Source organism: Fusarium coffeatum (genome assembly GCF_003316985.1).
Source record: "Fusarium coffeatum strain FIESC_28 chromosome Unknown BRIP53273_contig_11, whole genome shotgun sequence".
NCBI lineage: Eukaryota > Fungi > Ascomycota > Sordariomycetes > Hypocreales > Nectriaceae > Fusarium > Fusarium coffeatum.
Genome location: NW_022157810.1, coordinates 706 through 17,110, shown reverse-complemented (window position 1 = coordinate 17,110; position 16,405 = coordinate 706). Strand labels below are relative to the sequence as shown.

The following is a 16,405-nucleotide window of genomic DNA, read 5'->3' as shown; positions in this document are numbered from 1 at the left end:
GAATGGGAAATTTGTGAGGAGGCATTAGAGACGGAATCCAAGTCCATGGGATCGTGTGGTTACACCTATGATGGCGAAGTTGCCATCGCTTCAGAGTATTGTCAGCAATGTCCGCCGGATGAGAGGAAATGGAGCAAGGTTAATCTTTGTGGAGGGTTGGGCAGCGAGGCTTGAAATATTGGAATTTACCACATGCATCACGAACATTGTTGTCAACGGATCGAAGACCAGCACGGGACGAATATATATGAAATCTTCCTTTATCACAACGATTCTGCTTCATAGCTGAAGATGATCGCGACGTCTCTGAAACGCAGTTTGTCAGACTCAATGAGGACCGTACCTCACCCACGACCTATTATTCCAATGCCAGGCAGATAATATAGACCGAATTGAGGTCTGAATATGTGCCATCAAGCCCAGCTGCCATCCACCATCTACAATCTGCCATATCCCATTCACTGCATAGCTTCCATTATAAAAAGGGCATCTTTCATCCTCCTTTCTTTCTCTGCCTCTCATCATACTAACTTTCTCAAACCCACGTCGAATTTCGCCATACCAAACGGATTAACCCGGACAGAACAGAAACAATGTGCCACGACCTCACCATTCATTACATGTGTGCCGAATGCGGCGACAGATACGACTTCGAGAAACATGGCCTAAAGTGCAACATAGCGAGCAGAACATACAGTCAAAGATATGCGTCTTGTGGAAAAGAGTTTCCGATAACGCATTGGAATGATAAGAAGCTTTGTAACGAATGCGCGGAACCTCGGCCTATGGTTATTGAGATCGTATACCCAAGATAGCTTCGGTCGAATTAGCGATCCTATTCCAGACATCCTCATCGGCTACCGTCTCCATCGCATCTTCTATCATGAAGACTATCGGCGAGCGGATTACCGATGATTTATTGTCCGAGTACAGCAGCGCTTTCTTGCGCTTTACGCCTGATTGAGCCGCTGGTGGAGCGGACCAAAGATGCGCTTGCTTCCATCAGTGGATGTACAAGAAGGGCGACTCCGGGCACCTCAATGATCGAAGCTCGCTTCGATGGATTAGGGTTCAGCAAACATGACTGTATTTATCTGCCGTTCTTTATTATCGAATGAGAAGGGAAAATTTCATGGGGTTCTATGTTGTGGTAAGATATTCGTCTCTATTTCGGGGGATCAGATGTGCCATGGGCGTTTAAGAGGTTGTTATCAAAAGTACCAATACATTTCTTTCTCATTTCTTTTTCATTTCGTTATCCTGTTATTTCTTATCCCAGCAGTGATCATGGCCTCTCTGAGCCTGTTCACTACGTCTGATTCTTTATTTAGAACAGTGACGAACATTCATCAGGGAGGCACCAATTCAGGGTCCGAGGCATGTTCCTGCATCACACCAGAACAATTCGAGAAGCACAGCTATGCTCACATCACGGTCGAAAACCTCGCCTATTTAAACACCATACATTAGATACTAGGTGTACCTAATCTCTCGAAAACAAGCAATTTCAAAATGTGCTACCGTATCATGATCCAGTATATGTGCGCTGTGTGCCAACGCAGAACGGGCTACGAAAAGCATGAATGCCCATGTTACAATTCCAAACAAACCCCAAGCCAAAGGCCTTTCTCTTGTGGAAGGAATAATGGGCACACAATTTGGAACAAAGACGAGATTTGTGAGAATTGCTCAGAGCCGCCGCCTCCTCCGCCGGACCCTCTAGGTATTCACTATCCTTATGGTTATCAAAGAGGCTACTATTGAGTTGATGGGTTAGTACCTAGAATAAGTAGCTATATTAAACGTATTCATTGTTCTCTCTGAGTTTCAGCAAATGTTTGCGCAATGTGATGATAAGTGATCTCCCAGCAAAGAGACGCAGTTGTGGTGAAATTTGTTGTTAGATTCTTGATTGGCGTCCATCTCTGCTATAATACGAGTGAATATCAGTAATTCAATTACATGTCGGCATTTTCACGGCGAGAATCCATATTTGTTCTGAATGATTGTGCTTGTTTCTTGTTGCCTGGCCATAATTGAACAGAATTCGAATTCTCCAACTCTTCATCAACACTGCTGCAAACACCAATTTTATACCAGAAAGTAAACCTCGGCATCTGCTAAACCTAGCAGACCAATCTAGTCTCCAAGATGTGTTACAATATAATAATTCAGTTTATGTGTGCCAACTGTGGCAACAGATCCCGCTTTGAGCCACACGGCTGTCGTTGCGATTGGGCAAAAGCGACTCGCAGTAGGGAATTCTTTTCTTGCGGATATGAATACTCTCATACTACTTGGAACGACAAAGAGTGGTGCGAAGATTGTAAATACGACCCACCCGAGATGGTCCCTGATGTTCCTTTCAGGCCTTGGCCATATCCTTATCTGGTCCCCGAGGGGGAGTTGAGATACCGTTAGCTACCTAGGTACCAGTTAGATTCTATAGAAGAGACAAATAAATCACCATCACTGAGCCTTGTTCTTTTGTGTTGTGGTTATTTGCAACGTCATTCTCCTTCTAGGCATTGCTTGTCATGAAGTGAAGGAGCGAGCTAGTAGTGCAATCGTTTTCAAATTCCAAGAAGGCTCCTCGACTGCCACGGCAGTGTCAACTGTGAACTACCGCGTCGGTCTCTCCAACGCGCCGGTTATGAAAAGAACTCTCACCAGTGTTTTGAATTACAAACAGTCTGCTAGGGACTCCACCAGCAACATCTCGGTTTGTTTACATTCTTGCTTATCCTTGGAATTGACGTCTACCTGGTACCGAACTCCTTCTCTCCAGATTACTGTATCTTGACTAACCAGCTTTTTTCCCAAGAAAGGGCCCTCGCAGTCTCTCATATACCCACCGAAGCTCATCGAAATGTGCGAGCGCAAAACCCGAAAGTTCGTCTGCAATCGCTGCTCCAACTACATCTTCGTCGAAGACCCCCAAGAAACCACCTGCAAACAGAAAGAAGACGACAAACCCTGCGGCCATCTCGATCAACTCGACATCGTCAAATGCGAACCCACCCTCTGCACCCGATGCTCCTCCTTCCCATCCGACAGCCCTGTCCCCTTCATCGGTCCACCTGACCTCGCACCCATGGACGGCTGCGACCCTCAGTTTCGTTGCGGAGAGCTTTTTCTTATCCCGACGATTACTCAGCGTCAGAGTCGGGAAGCTGTGATGAAGCCTACAGGAGTTCGGCAGCCCTCGTAAGATTTTTATCGTGTTTGGCGGGGATAAATGCTGATGGTGACATAGGGGTTCCAAAGTATGTGCTCCTGACGAGGTCAAGATTGCTAAGATTGATGAATTGGTTTCGAGATTGAAGAAAGAGCTTGCCAAAAGGGAGGCTGCTGAAGCAGAGTCTAAGGCCACGGCGGAAGAGTCATGTATGGGTACGGAGTGATGGAACAAGGATGTCGGAGCTCGAAAGATTGTTTGGATGTTGAATTAGTCTCGTACACAGGTTTTGCATCGTTTGGAAGTCATGGCTTTTGTATCACCATGCAGCACACCTTTTCCCCATTATGACTCCCACGACGTCTTCACCAAACACCTCGAGAATCGTGCACAGAAAGCATTATGAACACTAATTCTCTGCACATCGGCTACTCTTTTCCCTGGCGCATTGTTCCAGTACCCTTCTTGTTGTTCAAACTACTGTACTCACTAACAATTAACATATCTACGAACTCGGGACATGTTCCCCTGTCCAGGTAACACCACGGTTCTCTCCGCACACTCTTTACCCCTAGCTATATATACACCCATTTCTACCTCCATAGCCACAAAACTTTCGTCAACCATTTACCATACTCTACTCTCCTATTGCATCTTCAGTCTCTATCCAATCCAAAAACATCACCACAACCATCAGCATGTGTACCTTTACCTATTGGCAGCGAATCTGCACCAGCTGCGGCTGCATCCTCTATTCCAAAATGTACACAGAACTCTGTGAGCATCACGGAACTGGCAATTGTAAGCCTACGAACCTTTCAGAAGGTCAGTTTGTTAAAGGCTGCAGTAATTGTGGGAGGCAAGGGTGTTACTGAAAGATTTATGGGTTGGTAAGTTCGATGTCTGACTGATGGAGACATCTTGGTGAGTAGGACTCTGAGGGAAGCTCAAGCAGGTCTTGAGCAGTCTACTCCCAGGATAGGAAATGTAAGTAGTTTAGAGAAAGCTTATCAAGATATAGAGTATCAATGAAGCTACAGTTTGGTCACAATCGATAAATATTACACTATAGTGAAACAACCTTGTTAATATCAAGAACATGGATCCCTGTCCTGGCTTGATTACCTTCATAGCAGCTCATGTATTCCCCATCTGACTGATTTATTCACCCATAGAGATGCTGTGGATGTTGAATTGTCTTTTTCTTGTCTGTTCCTCATTCCATCTCTTGTGCTGTTAACAAAGGTCGGATTTGATTCACAACCCTTTTATTGACAGACTGATGGACAAACATGTCAGTGATATGATGAATAGATTTGTAGCAACACTCAAGGCAGGAGTATATGTGTTCTACAATCTGTCTGTCATTCTATCACTCCTTTCTGATTCTAAGGGCTTTACCTATGATTCCGCCAATTTCAAAACCAACAAAATGTGCATATCAAAAGATGATCGATAGTTCTCAGCCTTTGTTATGTCTGGCAGAGCAATTCATTCTACGTCGATTTCTACATGTTCTTCCCTCCATGTTCAATGGATTTAATTCATGTCATGGAAGAGGTTCAGGACGCTGGTTGTTCGAGCTGAATATTCAATACATTCAACAGGCGAACAAGTCGTTGTCCCTCAGGCTTTGACTCTTGTTCAAGTTTTCCAGCTCGAACAAAGGCCCCTGAGCAAAACAACGCCGTTTACTCTCCATTATTCAGATGTACTCAATAATTGTCCCCCTAAATCTATGTTCGCAAGTCTCTTTGTTTGTATTGCCAAACCGACACTTGCCGCAGTATAAATTGGCCTCCTCCATCGTCTCAATTCATTCAATATCATTCCCATCTTACCATCCACTCATCAGACACACAACGCTTTACAACAAGACACAAACAGTCAGTATCCAACCACTTCACCACAAACTCATCAAAATGTGTCAGTTGTCGAGCACCGCTATGATCTGCGAGCAATGTCGCCGTCTGGTGACATACAGCTCCATTACGTCTTTCTGTCTTTTAGACAATTTGTTTCAAGAAGAGCATGTGGAAGACTTGGAAGAAAATACCGAGTATGTTAGTTACCTTGAATGCAGGAAGTGCAATCCTTCCAGGGATGGCCTTGCTGAGTAAGGTTCACGTTAGTGCATGCTGGGGTAAAGGTTGCCCAGCCTCGTTTTTGGTTCGCCGAGGCGGGAGCTTGGGGCTAGCGAGTTCTTGGAAAACCAGAGCCGGAGCTAGGACGTCATGGAAAAGAATTAGTGGAGGTTAGTTGAGCGGAAGATACCCTGGAGCAGAATGTTTTGAGTCTTTTACTTGGCATTTTGCTTGGGTAGAGTCAGTCGTTACCTACAACAAGTCATTCGTTTTAAATAGAGTCACTTTTTTATTCTCAATTGATACATCTCATGTGAAATTACTATGTAACTGGTTGCGACTAAGCAATATGATCGGAGAATAGTAAGCGCTTGCCAGCCCGACGAGATCTTAGCGTAAGCATTCTACTTTGAGTCAAACGGCATCGATCGATGTTTTACATGTCAATGGCATATGCGTGCCAAATACTGTACATCAGCCTGAAATGTCAATTGAACTCATAATCTCTTCATCATTCATTATCGAAGTATGCACTAACAATTTTATCAGAATCCAATTACTGTTAAAGGAAACTCCGCACATCCAAATGGAAGCCTAAATCTCATCATGGCCAACCGTCAATTGCCGAGTCAAAAAGTGTGGGGGGGCAATACCCATCCGAGTCAAGGACGAACGGTCAACCCGGACTCTCAATGTAACCCACATCCCGGTGAACAGCCACGCGACACACATCTTGGAAATCTTCGGATGTTGGTCTATATCCGAGGCCGTCTTCCTGCAACCCATATGAGCCGTTAATGGAACAAAGTCATGCATCTCGACCATACGAGCGCCGAGCTTTGACCGGTGAAAAAAGATGGAATATTGAGAGATCAATCACAGCATAACGTTATGTACGATGCCTACTTGGGCCAAGACGGCAATTCTAAGCGGCACCTAGCAAATGCGGTCACAGATTTACTCTAATTGGGTCAAAACCATACGAGTATCTCTAATTGGAAGTTAAAACTTTATTCATGTGCCTAACGGCCTGACTTTGGGTCTGTGGATGTCCATACGATACCATGACAAAGGGAAATAAAACGGTTGACCGTTGAACATCTCAGACAGCATCAGTCAAAGCGGTCAATTCACTGACATAATCCAATTTCATCCCAGCAAGCATACCTCTGTAAATGTAACATTACTAGGTGTCACCAGGCCACCGCACTGGGACGATGAGAAAGGCCGTGCTCTCCGATTCACAACGTGATTTCGCGGGGGAGAAAACTTTTGACGGGCTACAGGGGCGGAACCAAGGTCCCGGTGGGAACAACAGCTGTTTTCCAAGTATCTCTGGCGTATATATCGGGTGAGGTTGGGTTGTAATATTCCGATCGTCATTTAATAAGTCCTGTCGGTTTTTTTCTCCGCATCCCAGTCCACAACAGGGCCGAATGCAAATTGCGGAGAAGAGACAAACCCCAGACTTGTCAATGGAGACACTAAACCGGCATTGGGGTTGAACTCACGACAACAGGTTAGATCCGGAATCGATGAGGAACAAGAGAAGAAAAAAGCTCATGTTAATGTCTGGTTAATCTTCGGTTCCTCGGTCGCATAACGGCCGTATTATTAACATCTGTGGTCCCGAACTTGTGGGGGATGCCTCTGCCCCGGGCTTCTTTCGCTTTTATGGGTTACATCACCAGACTAAGTTAGCAGACAAAGCTGGGGACTCTCTTCTTTTGAGCAAGTCATGACACCATCAATTACTGTCTCATTGGATACAGGAGCGAGAACAACGGTTAAGCCACGGTAAAACGATCAGGTAAAGTTCCCCGATGGTAAGGGTAAACTGGGAATGCCATCACAAGACGACCCTTCTACTCCGCATCGCACTTGCACTCCCCGCACAAAGCTCCTCTTCTCGACTGTACCTTCAGTTGGATTTTGACTTGGACTAGCTCACATGGACCGATCAAGCTAACACTAACTTGCCCAATGACGCAGTTGTTTGTTGGGGTGATAATTTTGCGCCGAAGGATGGTCCTGCCTGTGTACTACGTTGTACTGTAATTGCCGGACAGTGGGATATATAAGTTCAATGGATAGCCTACCTCCAAAATAGAAGATCATCATCATCACTCTCATCTCCCTCTCCAACAATGGCTAGCCTTAAATCTGTGCTGGTCTCCGGCCTTTTGGCCGCGAGTGTTAATGCTCAAAACTACGATGCTGGTGATCGCAGTGAAGAGGCTTTCAGCTGGGTTCAGCCCAAGAACACCACCATCCTCGGACAGTATGGCCACTCGCCTGCTTACCCTTCCAGTATGTACAGCAACTTCCACAAGTTGAAGCCATTCACTAACATCATACAGCCTACGCTGATGGTAAGGGATGGGAACAGGGCTTCGAAAAGGCCAAGGAGTTCGTCGCCAAGTTGACTCTCGAGGAGAAGGCCGACATGGTCACTGGTACACCCGGTCCTTGTGTCGGAAATATCGTTGCCATTCCTCGTCTCGGCTTCAAGGGTCTCTGTCTCCATGACGGCCCTCTCTCCATTCGAGTCGCCGACTACGCCAGTGTCTTCCCCGCTGGTGTTTCCGCTGCCTCCTCTTGGGACAAGGAGCTTCTCTACCAGCGCGGTCTCGCAATGGGTCAGGAGTTCAAGGCCAAGGGTGCTCACATTCTTCTCGGCCCCGTCGCCGGTCCTCTCGGACGATCTGCCTACTCCGGCCGTAACTGGGAGGGTTTCTCTCCCGATCCTTACCTGACCGGTGTCGCTATGGAGGAGACCATCAACGGTCACCAAGATGCTGGTGTTCAGGCTACTGCCAAGCACTTCATCGGTAACGAGCAGGAGGCCATGCGAAACCCTACCTTCAAGAAGGACGGTTACGTCGGTGAGGTCGACGAGGAGGCTCTCTCCTCCAACATGGACGACCGAACCATGCACGAGCTTTACCTCTGGCCTTTCGCCAACGCCGCCCATGCTAAGGCTGCCAGTATGATGTGCGCTTACCAGCGACTCAACGGCTCTTACGCTTGCCAGAACTCCAAGGTCCTCAACGGTATCCTGCGCGATGAGCTCGGTTTCCAGGGCTATGTTATGTCCGATTGGGGTGCCACCCACGCCGGTGTTGCTGCCATCAACAGCGGTCTCGACATGGACATGCCCGGTGGTATTGGCTCCTACGGCATGGACTGGAAGTCTGGCTCTTTCTTCGGTGGCAACCTGACCCAGGCTGTCAACAACGGTACCCTCGAGGAGGACCGTGTCGACGACATGATCATGCGCATCATGGCTCCTTACTTCTGGCTCGGCCAAGACAAGGAGGATTACCCTTCTGTTGACGAGTCCAGCGCTGACCTTAACACCTTCTCTCCCCGCAAGACCTGGCTCCGTGAGTTCAACTTCACTGGTGAGCGCAGCCGTGATGTCCGTGGTGACCACGGTGAGCTGATCCGCAAGCACGGTGCCGAGTCCACCGTCCTCCTCAAGAACGAGAACAACGCACTTCCTCTTAAGAAGCCCAAGTCCATCGCTGTCTTCGGTAACGATGCCGGTGATATCACTGAGGGTTTCCTCAACCAGAAGGACTACGAGTTCGGTACTCTTGTCGCTGGTGGTGGTTCCGGAACTGGTCGTCTCACTTACCTCGTCTCTCCTCTTACTGCCATCAACGCCCGTGCTAAGAAGGACGGTTCTCTCGTCCAGCAGTGGTTGAACAACACCCTCATTGCTACTTCCAACGTTACTGACCTCTGGATCCCCGCTGTCCCCGATGTCTGCCTTGTCTTCCTCAAGACCTGGGCTGAGGAGGCTGCTGACCGTGAGCACCTCAGCGTTGACTGGGATGGTGACGATGTTGTCATGTCTGTCGCCAAGTCTTGCAACAACACCATCGTTGTCACTCACTCTTCCGGTATCAACACCCTTCCTTGGGCCGACCACCCCAACGTTACCGCTATCCTCGCTGCCCACTTCCCTGGTCAGGAGTCCGGTAACTCTCTTGTCGACCTCCTCTACGGTGAGGTTAACCCCTCCGGTCGTCTTCCTTACACCATCGCCTTCAACGGTACCGACTACAACGCCCCTCCTACCACTGCTATCAACACCACGGGCTCCGAGGACTGGCAGTCTTGGTTCGATGAGAAGCTCGAGATCGACTACCGCTACTTCGACGCCAAGAACATCTCTGTTCGCTACGAGTTCGGTTTCGGTCTGTCTTACTCCACCTTCGAGCTCTCCGACATCTCCGCTGAGCCTCTCGCCGATAACATCACCGCCATGCCCGAGGCCCTCCCCGTCCAGCCCGGTGGTAACCCCGCCCTCTGGGAGAGCATCTACAACGTTACCGTCTCCGTTGCCAACAGCGGCAAGGTCGACGGTGCCACCGTTCCTCAGCTCTACGTCACCTTCCCCGAGAGTGCCCCCAAGGGTACTCCTCCCAAGCAGCTCCGTGGTTTTGAGAAGGTCTTCCTCGAGGCTGGTGAGAGCAAGAACGTCAGCTTTGAGCTTATGCGCCGTGATCTCAGCTACTGGGACATTGTTTCTCAGCAGTGGGTTATTCCTGAGGGCGAGTTCACCATCCGTGTTGGATTCAGCAGCAGGGACTTGAAGGAGGAGACCAAGGTCACTCTTGTTGAGGCTTAATTGTGCCTTTATGATGCATGAGTTATGTGATAAATAATTATTTGTATATATTAAATAGTAAAATTATGATTGCCATTAAGAACATCTGTCTATTTCTCCTCTGTGACTTCGATATCTGGACATCATTCGTTGCTAGTAGCCGTTGCTCCTACTGTTCCTCATCTAATTTCGCAATCTGTAGACTTTGTTAAATATGCCAGTCAGTTCCTCGTGCGAGATACTGATTGCTGGACTTCAAGTGATCTTCTTGTTCTTTGCAGGCAACATTTCTCATCCTACTCACTAGTTGCGATTGCATTGTCAGAGTCTCCCAAGGGCAAACGACCAGCGAGTGCAGATCAAGGATCATTGTTTACCTAGCACAAATGCCAGGGCAATATTCGAAATGCATTGCCCTCTCCGACAATGTGTTTGGTGGGTCTCTGGGTGTTTGTAACTGCGAAATGCTGTTGTATTGTCTGCTTTTTAGGCAGTGTTTGACAGCTTGTATCTGTAAATAAAAGCAATCGTCCAGAACCTCTCACTTAGTTCTTCACTTTCCTTCAACGCAATCCAACTTCACAAGAGGTCAGTATCTTTCTGATCTATCTCCTGAATATTTGGCAAGAGTTCTCTGCTCTACTCGTGAGTTTCTCTCCCTGCCGTCAGGTAGTTAGAAGAATTAGCCCGAAGAGTATGAGAGACGAAATACCTTGTTTACCTTCTGCAAGCTTAGAGAAGAACTTAGGCTACTTTATTTTGTCTCTTATTCTCAGGGCGGCTAGTTCTTCTGACAACCTGACGCCCTTGCTACGTTACAGTCACGCAGTTACTGACCCAAAGCAGAATCAATATGCCCTCTCCTCGGCCGATCCGGAGTGACGAGGACTTCAAAGCGCGTTTCCGGGACTTCATCGAGCATGTCTACCGCGACTGGACTTTCAGCGACCCCATCATATTGCCCACCCTGAACCCTCACACCTTCGCCCAAGCCTCCCTTCACGTCGGCCGTCTCATGGGAGACATCCCCGTTCACACCGGCAGCGTCATTTCGAACAACCGTAAGAAGGGCGCCAAGGCGTACCTGATGATCAAGCGCGACGAAGACACCACTGGCTTCTTGTGGTGCGATGCCGACGGAAAGGCTCTGAAGAAGGTCTACATCAAGAAGTCCCGCGGCATGACTGTTTCCAAGGCAAAGGCAGACCTTGTGGAGACGTACAACGAGTTTGAGGTTGTGAATGTCATGGAATATAACAAGGCTATGATGGTGGTTAATGCGCGGAAGGCGATTGTTGTATGCGCCGAGCAGGGACTGGAGTGTCCTACTCCCGAGGATCTGTACAAGGACCACATGATGAAGACACCTGTCTTTGCTGATGTCTCGGATCCTGAGTTGAACTAAATTCACGAATGATCTGGCCGGGGGCTTGGCTGGATAGAGACATGAAGACAATGATCTTTGGACTGCATCAGAGCTGACTTGGGCGTGTTAGTCTCAGCAAGTGTATATGAGACAGCGCTTCAGAATAAAGGATTCGCATAGAGGATCAGAATAGGGGCTGCGAATAACAAAGATTTCATCCGCATCGACGATAGACTCCTCTCCAGTTCAGAGATACAGAAGACACATGATGCTGACTCATGACATGGCAAACATCTAGTCAATGAACCCCAAGAAGCCCCCAGGAGAACTTAGCAGTGAAGCTGCATCCAAGGAACAATTATATAAACACTTGCCCTCTCCCTGTTCGATAGCTTTCCCAGCCCGAATCCAGCATCTTAAAGAGCCTGAACCTGTCCCAGCATCCCGATCAAGAACAGTCAACAATCGTCACTAACGCCTTGACAGAAAAAATGTGTTTCCACTATACCACTAGCTACAAGTGCAGGAAGTGCGACAAACTTATCAACGTGGAGACTGAAGATGAATACTGCGAGTTGTATAGGAAGAACAAAGACTGCAAGAGCACAACCATACCTAACACGAAACAGGTCAGCTCGTCGCAGTGCCCCAAATGTCAAGCTAAGAAGAAGTCCGACAAGACAGAACTTGAGAGTATAGAATCAGAGGAGATGCGAGGGATAGAGGATCTTTGTGAGTAAAGATCCTACTTGTATCTGCAGTCAACTACTCTCAGATTCAGAAACATGACAGGATGGCATAGTGTTTTGTGAACGTTACATATTAAATAGTGAATCACAGAAAACACTGTAACACAAATCATCAGTGAAGCTGTATCCGACAAACATCTATATATGCCTATGTTCTCGCTGTCCAAATGCTTTTTCTGAACCTACTAACCAGTCTCAACGAGCGCAGAGACCTACCAACCTTGATACCCCGATCGAACACCCACGACAGCACAATGTGCTTCCACAATTATAAAGTTACCAAGTGCAAGAAGTGCGGCTACCGCATCGACACAGAATTCTGGGTTGAAGAATGCGACGTTTACAAAAGAAATACAGGTGTGGCATGCAAGCAGACCCCCGTATTTGACGAGAAAAAGGTCGATTCGTCGGAGTGCTCAGAATGCACACCCGGTGAGCCCGTTGAAGACAGTGCAAAGCAATAGACCAAAGGTCGTGGGTCAATTACAGTCGATTTGCGTCGTGGGAGGAAGGAGAATGTTTATGAAGTGCTTTTTGCTTGCTGGCATGTCGTGGAGATATTATCCCTTGGTCAATATTTTGAAGCTATCGTGAACTTCCGACATCATGGTCAATCAGTCCAGATAACCCGTACTTTATACTTAAAAAGTAGTAGAAATTATGCTGAAACTTGATTTTTAGACAGAAACCACTCTTTTATACTTGATATAAGTGCAAGTCTGACTGTAAACATACGAATCCATCATCAATTGGTGGTGTTGTAGGGTATCTAATACACCCATGTAGCCATGGTGAAATTGCTGCATGGCAGGTGGGTGTCAGAAGAAATGTCCTTCAAGACTTAGGCTACAGAAATAATGTAGCCTAAATGATAGCCTAAGCTGGCATAAGGTGATCAAATCATTTCGTCTCTTGTGCTGTCAAGGGCCAATTCTTATGACACCCTGAGGCATGGACCTCCTACCCAGGTCTGACCGTGCCTAGATCTGTAACGTGGGGCAGATTAGATGACATTCTACGAGTCTGGAAGCGGGAGAGGAACGCGATTAATTGCACTGCAATAGTCGCTTCTTGGTAGGTTGATTGCGTCACGAGTAGGAGTAGCGTGGAACTGAACACATCGAAGGGCGAAGGCATTCCAGAGAACTCAATCGCACCGATCACTACGGTGATTACTATGGCAACCTCAGGAGCAGGACCTGAAAGAGTGCCAATTGGATCATTGACTTCTTATACCGCTCTATCGAGTAAAATCGAGTCAAGAATGGCATCAATTGATCCACTATCAGAATGGAGATGCATCATGACACCGATCCAACGAACAGCCCAATGTCAGTGCAAGACGGAATACTCCATGCAAGCCCTAACGGCGAATTCCTAGCCTGCAGGTTTAATTGCACAAGAACGAATGGAAATTAAAACAAATAAGCCCAGCCAGACAGTTTTGTACCTTTTTGGCTAAAGGATTGGTCTGGAAGTGACGAGACGCGGTTCCAGTTTCAAACGGCGAGCCCAGGATTCTTTTTGGTGGAGACGTGACTGGCAGAAATTGGAGGTTGAACGAGACGAGAGGAGACGGGAGGTTGGCACTGCAAAGATGAAGTGGTCCCGCTTGAACCTCAAGACTTTACTGCAGAAAGAGCAGCCAGGTCAATCAATGTTTGACTACCGGCAATTGGTATGTGATGAATGTAATTAAAACATCATGTCTTAGGAGAAAAGGAAGAAAAAGAAACTCCCTATTAATGCACTGAATTTGAGACATGCCAAGGATATCCCCGGTTCAGAACACTCAAGCCTCAACGCAGCCACTATAACTCTGCGCGTTCAGCGAACGTCATCCTTATCGATACGCTACAAAGTGGCCCACCCACTCAACGCGGCCCTGAGTCGCGTAAAGTGCCCCTATAAATCCTTGCACAACTGCCCTATAAATTATGCTTAGTCCCCTAGCCTCCAGCGCAAGTCCGCTGCAGCAAAACTCTAATGCAGTGCACAAAAACGCCAACGCCAAAAATCACGGATGCGCGCAGAGTACCTACGCCGCGTTCCCGCGTGCCGGTGGAGCGGGTCACCTCTTAAATACCTCCCACCACCAAAGCGAACCGGACCACGCACACGAGACACCTCTCACTCACTTTCTGACTCTCTCCTACAAAACTTCTTTTCCTCGAAAAAGTTGCACCTGGTCTCGTCTTTGGGCCTCTCATCCTCATATCTATTCTATCCTTTTACCTAACTACTCATGTTTTAACCGAGTCTACTCTACTGATCAACCAGACCGCCTTTCGTGTCGTCATCGTTCCACCTAGACTCGATCTTCCACCGCGAACCACGCCCTCGTTGGCAAGAGTTGAGAAGGAATAGGGAAGGAAAAGGAAGGAGGAAAAGATCAAGATTGACTCTTGATCCCGAATTCGACACAGTCATTTACGCGTGTTAAGATCTCGTGCCCTTCGCTTCTGGACGCGATTCAGTCCGATCCTCAAGTCTTCGATCTACAAACCACGATACGAAACATTTCAACTCGATAAAAAATGGACTCTCTCGGTTCATCACCACGAAAGGGCATTTCCGCCTCGCCTACACTTCCAACTATGAAGTCCTGCTCCATCGCCGGATCCAAGCGTTCCGCTCCGTCTCTGCTCCCGCCCTTTGAGCCGCTCTCTTCGTCACCACCAAACCTGCCACGACCCGTGAAGCGACAGAATCTCGGCTCGGGCTCGGGCACAGGACGTTCTCGTGCTCACCTCAAGTATCCTACTCCCGTTCCCACGTCGAGCACGGGTATCTTGTCGAGTTCCCCGCCCCAACGGGCCGCAAGCGCTTCCGAGCGAGCCCCGCTCGCTGCCGTCCCCGCCGTTGAACTGTCGGAAAACGGCGAGACTCTTGTTATGGGTCGATCCTCCAACTCGTCCCACTACCAGATTTCGGCCGACCGCCTTGTTTCCCGTGTCCATGTCAAGGCTCGCTTCGTTGCTGCTGCCAGTCCTCTTGAGCCCAGCAAGATTGAGATTATCTGCAATGGCTGGAACGGACTCAAGCTGCACAGCCAGGGCCGCACTTGGGAGCTTTTCAAGGGCGATAGTTTCACCAGTGAGACCGAGGGTTCCGAGATCATAATTGACGTGCAGAACTCGCGTGTTTTGGTCCAATGGCCTAAGCGGGCTCATGACCATCTTGCTGAGGCCCTTTGGGACTCTCCTCCCTGCCAGTCTCGTGCTCAGGCTATTATGCAATCTTCCCCTCCTCGTCGTGCTTCTCGTATTGCATCTCCTGAGAGCCCCACGCCTGCTAGCCTGTCTAGCTCTCGTCGTCTCCAGTCCCTGCTGCCCGGACAGCGTGACATCGAAATCTACGAGGATGATGTTGAGCCTCGCCTGCCAGAGCACAAGCTTGACCCTACCAACATCAATGTTAGCATGTGCAGCGAGCTGACTGCCAGCTTCAGCAGTGAAGTCAGTGATGATATCGAGGAGCACAACCCTAATGAGGAGAATGACCCCATCATCCACTCCTTCGGACCCTTTGGCGCCGACATTTCTTGCCGGTTGGCTTCGATAAGCACAAAGTCTCCCAAGATCTTCAAGGGCGCCAAGCGAGCTGTCAACCCTCTTCACAACTCTGTCGCTTCTGATCTTTTTGCTCCTCGCCATATCCCTGCCCCTCCCCAGTCTCCTCGCAAGCAGGAGACCCGGGCTGAGTCTCCTCTCTCTTCGCCTCCTCGCATCACTTCTCCCACTCCTACTCCTGAGGCCAAGATGACCTTTGAGACCAACCCTGCTGTTGCCAACCATGTCATCAACCAGCTCGCCTTCTCGCGTCTGTCTTCAACCCCTCTGTCCACCATCATGGCTCACCTTCCCACCGAGGAGAAGCGAGACATCACCAAGGATGACCTTCGCGATGTCATCGAGAGCACTCCCTGCATTGGCATCATCAAGCGCTCGGGCAAGGACGCCGCTGGCAAGCCTCTCGAGAGCGAGTACTACTACGTCCCTGAGCACGACGACGATCAGTCTCGCCGCCTGGCTGTTACTGATGGGCTTCGCAAGCCCAGCCTCCGAGCTTGTCGCAAGCAGCACAAGGTTTGTAATCCCCTACACCTAATTCACAAAGACCTCGAAACTAACTCATTCACCAGCAATACTACTGGAAGCGACCTAAGACCCCTTGATTCATCCGCCCTTTCACGTACATACGAATTTTCACTCCGAGAAATGATTCACGCAGCTCTCGATGACAAAGTTTATTGTTCTTTCTAATTATTTGGTGGTGGATGATTGTTTTTGCTGTATACCCCCATTTTCTGTTTTTCACACGGTTGTTATTTTTACTTTCTTGATTCACGACGTGCTCTCAAACTGCATAGCCTGGGCGTATAAGTGTATTGCATGATGGAGTTGGAAG

At 48.4% G+C, this 16,405-nt stretch overlaps 4 protein-coding genes across 4 annotated transcripts; all 4 read left to right on the top strand.

The window, feature by feature from the left end:
• Nucleotides 1-2,869: 2,869 nt before the first annotated feature.
• FIESC28_00466 (uncharacterized protein) lies at nt 2,870-3,404 on the top strand (the record flags this gene model as incomplete). The annotated part of the gene is made up of 2 exons (XM_031154617.1): nt 2,870-3,207; nt 3,257-3,404. 2 exons carry the CDS (start codon nt 2,870-2,872, stop codon nt 3,402-3,404), a joined length of 486 nt encoding a protein of 161 aa, XP_031021274.1.
• A 4,005-nt stretch (nt 3,405-7,409) lies between these two features.
• FIESC28_00465 (uncharacterized protein) lies at nt 7,410-9,901 on the top strand (the record flags this gene model as incomplete). The annotated part of the gene is made up of 2 exons (XM_031154616.1): nt 7,410-7,572; nt 7,623-9,901. 2 exons carry the CDS (start codon nt 7,410-7,412, stop codon nt 9,899-9,901), a joined length of 2,442 nt encoding a protein of 813 aa, XP_031021273.1.
• Nucleotides 9,902-10,733: 832 nt separating this feature from the next.
• Nucleotides 10,734-11,285, top strand: FIESC28_00464 (uncharacterized protein; the record flags this gene model as incomplete). Its single annotated transcript, XM_031154615.1, has 1 exon — nt 10,734-11,285. One exon carries the CDS (start codon nt 10,734-10,736, stop codon nt 11,283-11,285), a length of 552 nt encoding a protein of 183 aa, XP_031021272.1.
• Nucleotides 11,286-14,532: 3,247 nt separating this feature from the next.
• On the top strand, nt 14,533-16,172 carry FIESC28_00463 (uncharacterized protein; the record flags this gene model as incomplete). Its single annotated transcript, XM_031154614.1, has 2 exons — nt 14,533-16,083; nt 16,140-16,172. 2 exons carry the CDS (start codon nt 14,533-14,535, stop codon nt 16,170-16,172), a joined length of 1,584 nt encoding a protein of 527 aa, XP_031021271.1.
• Nucleotides 16,173-16,405: the final 233 nt, after the last annotated feature.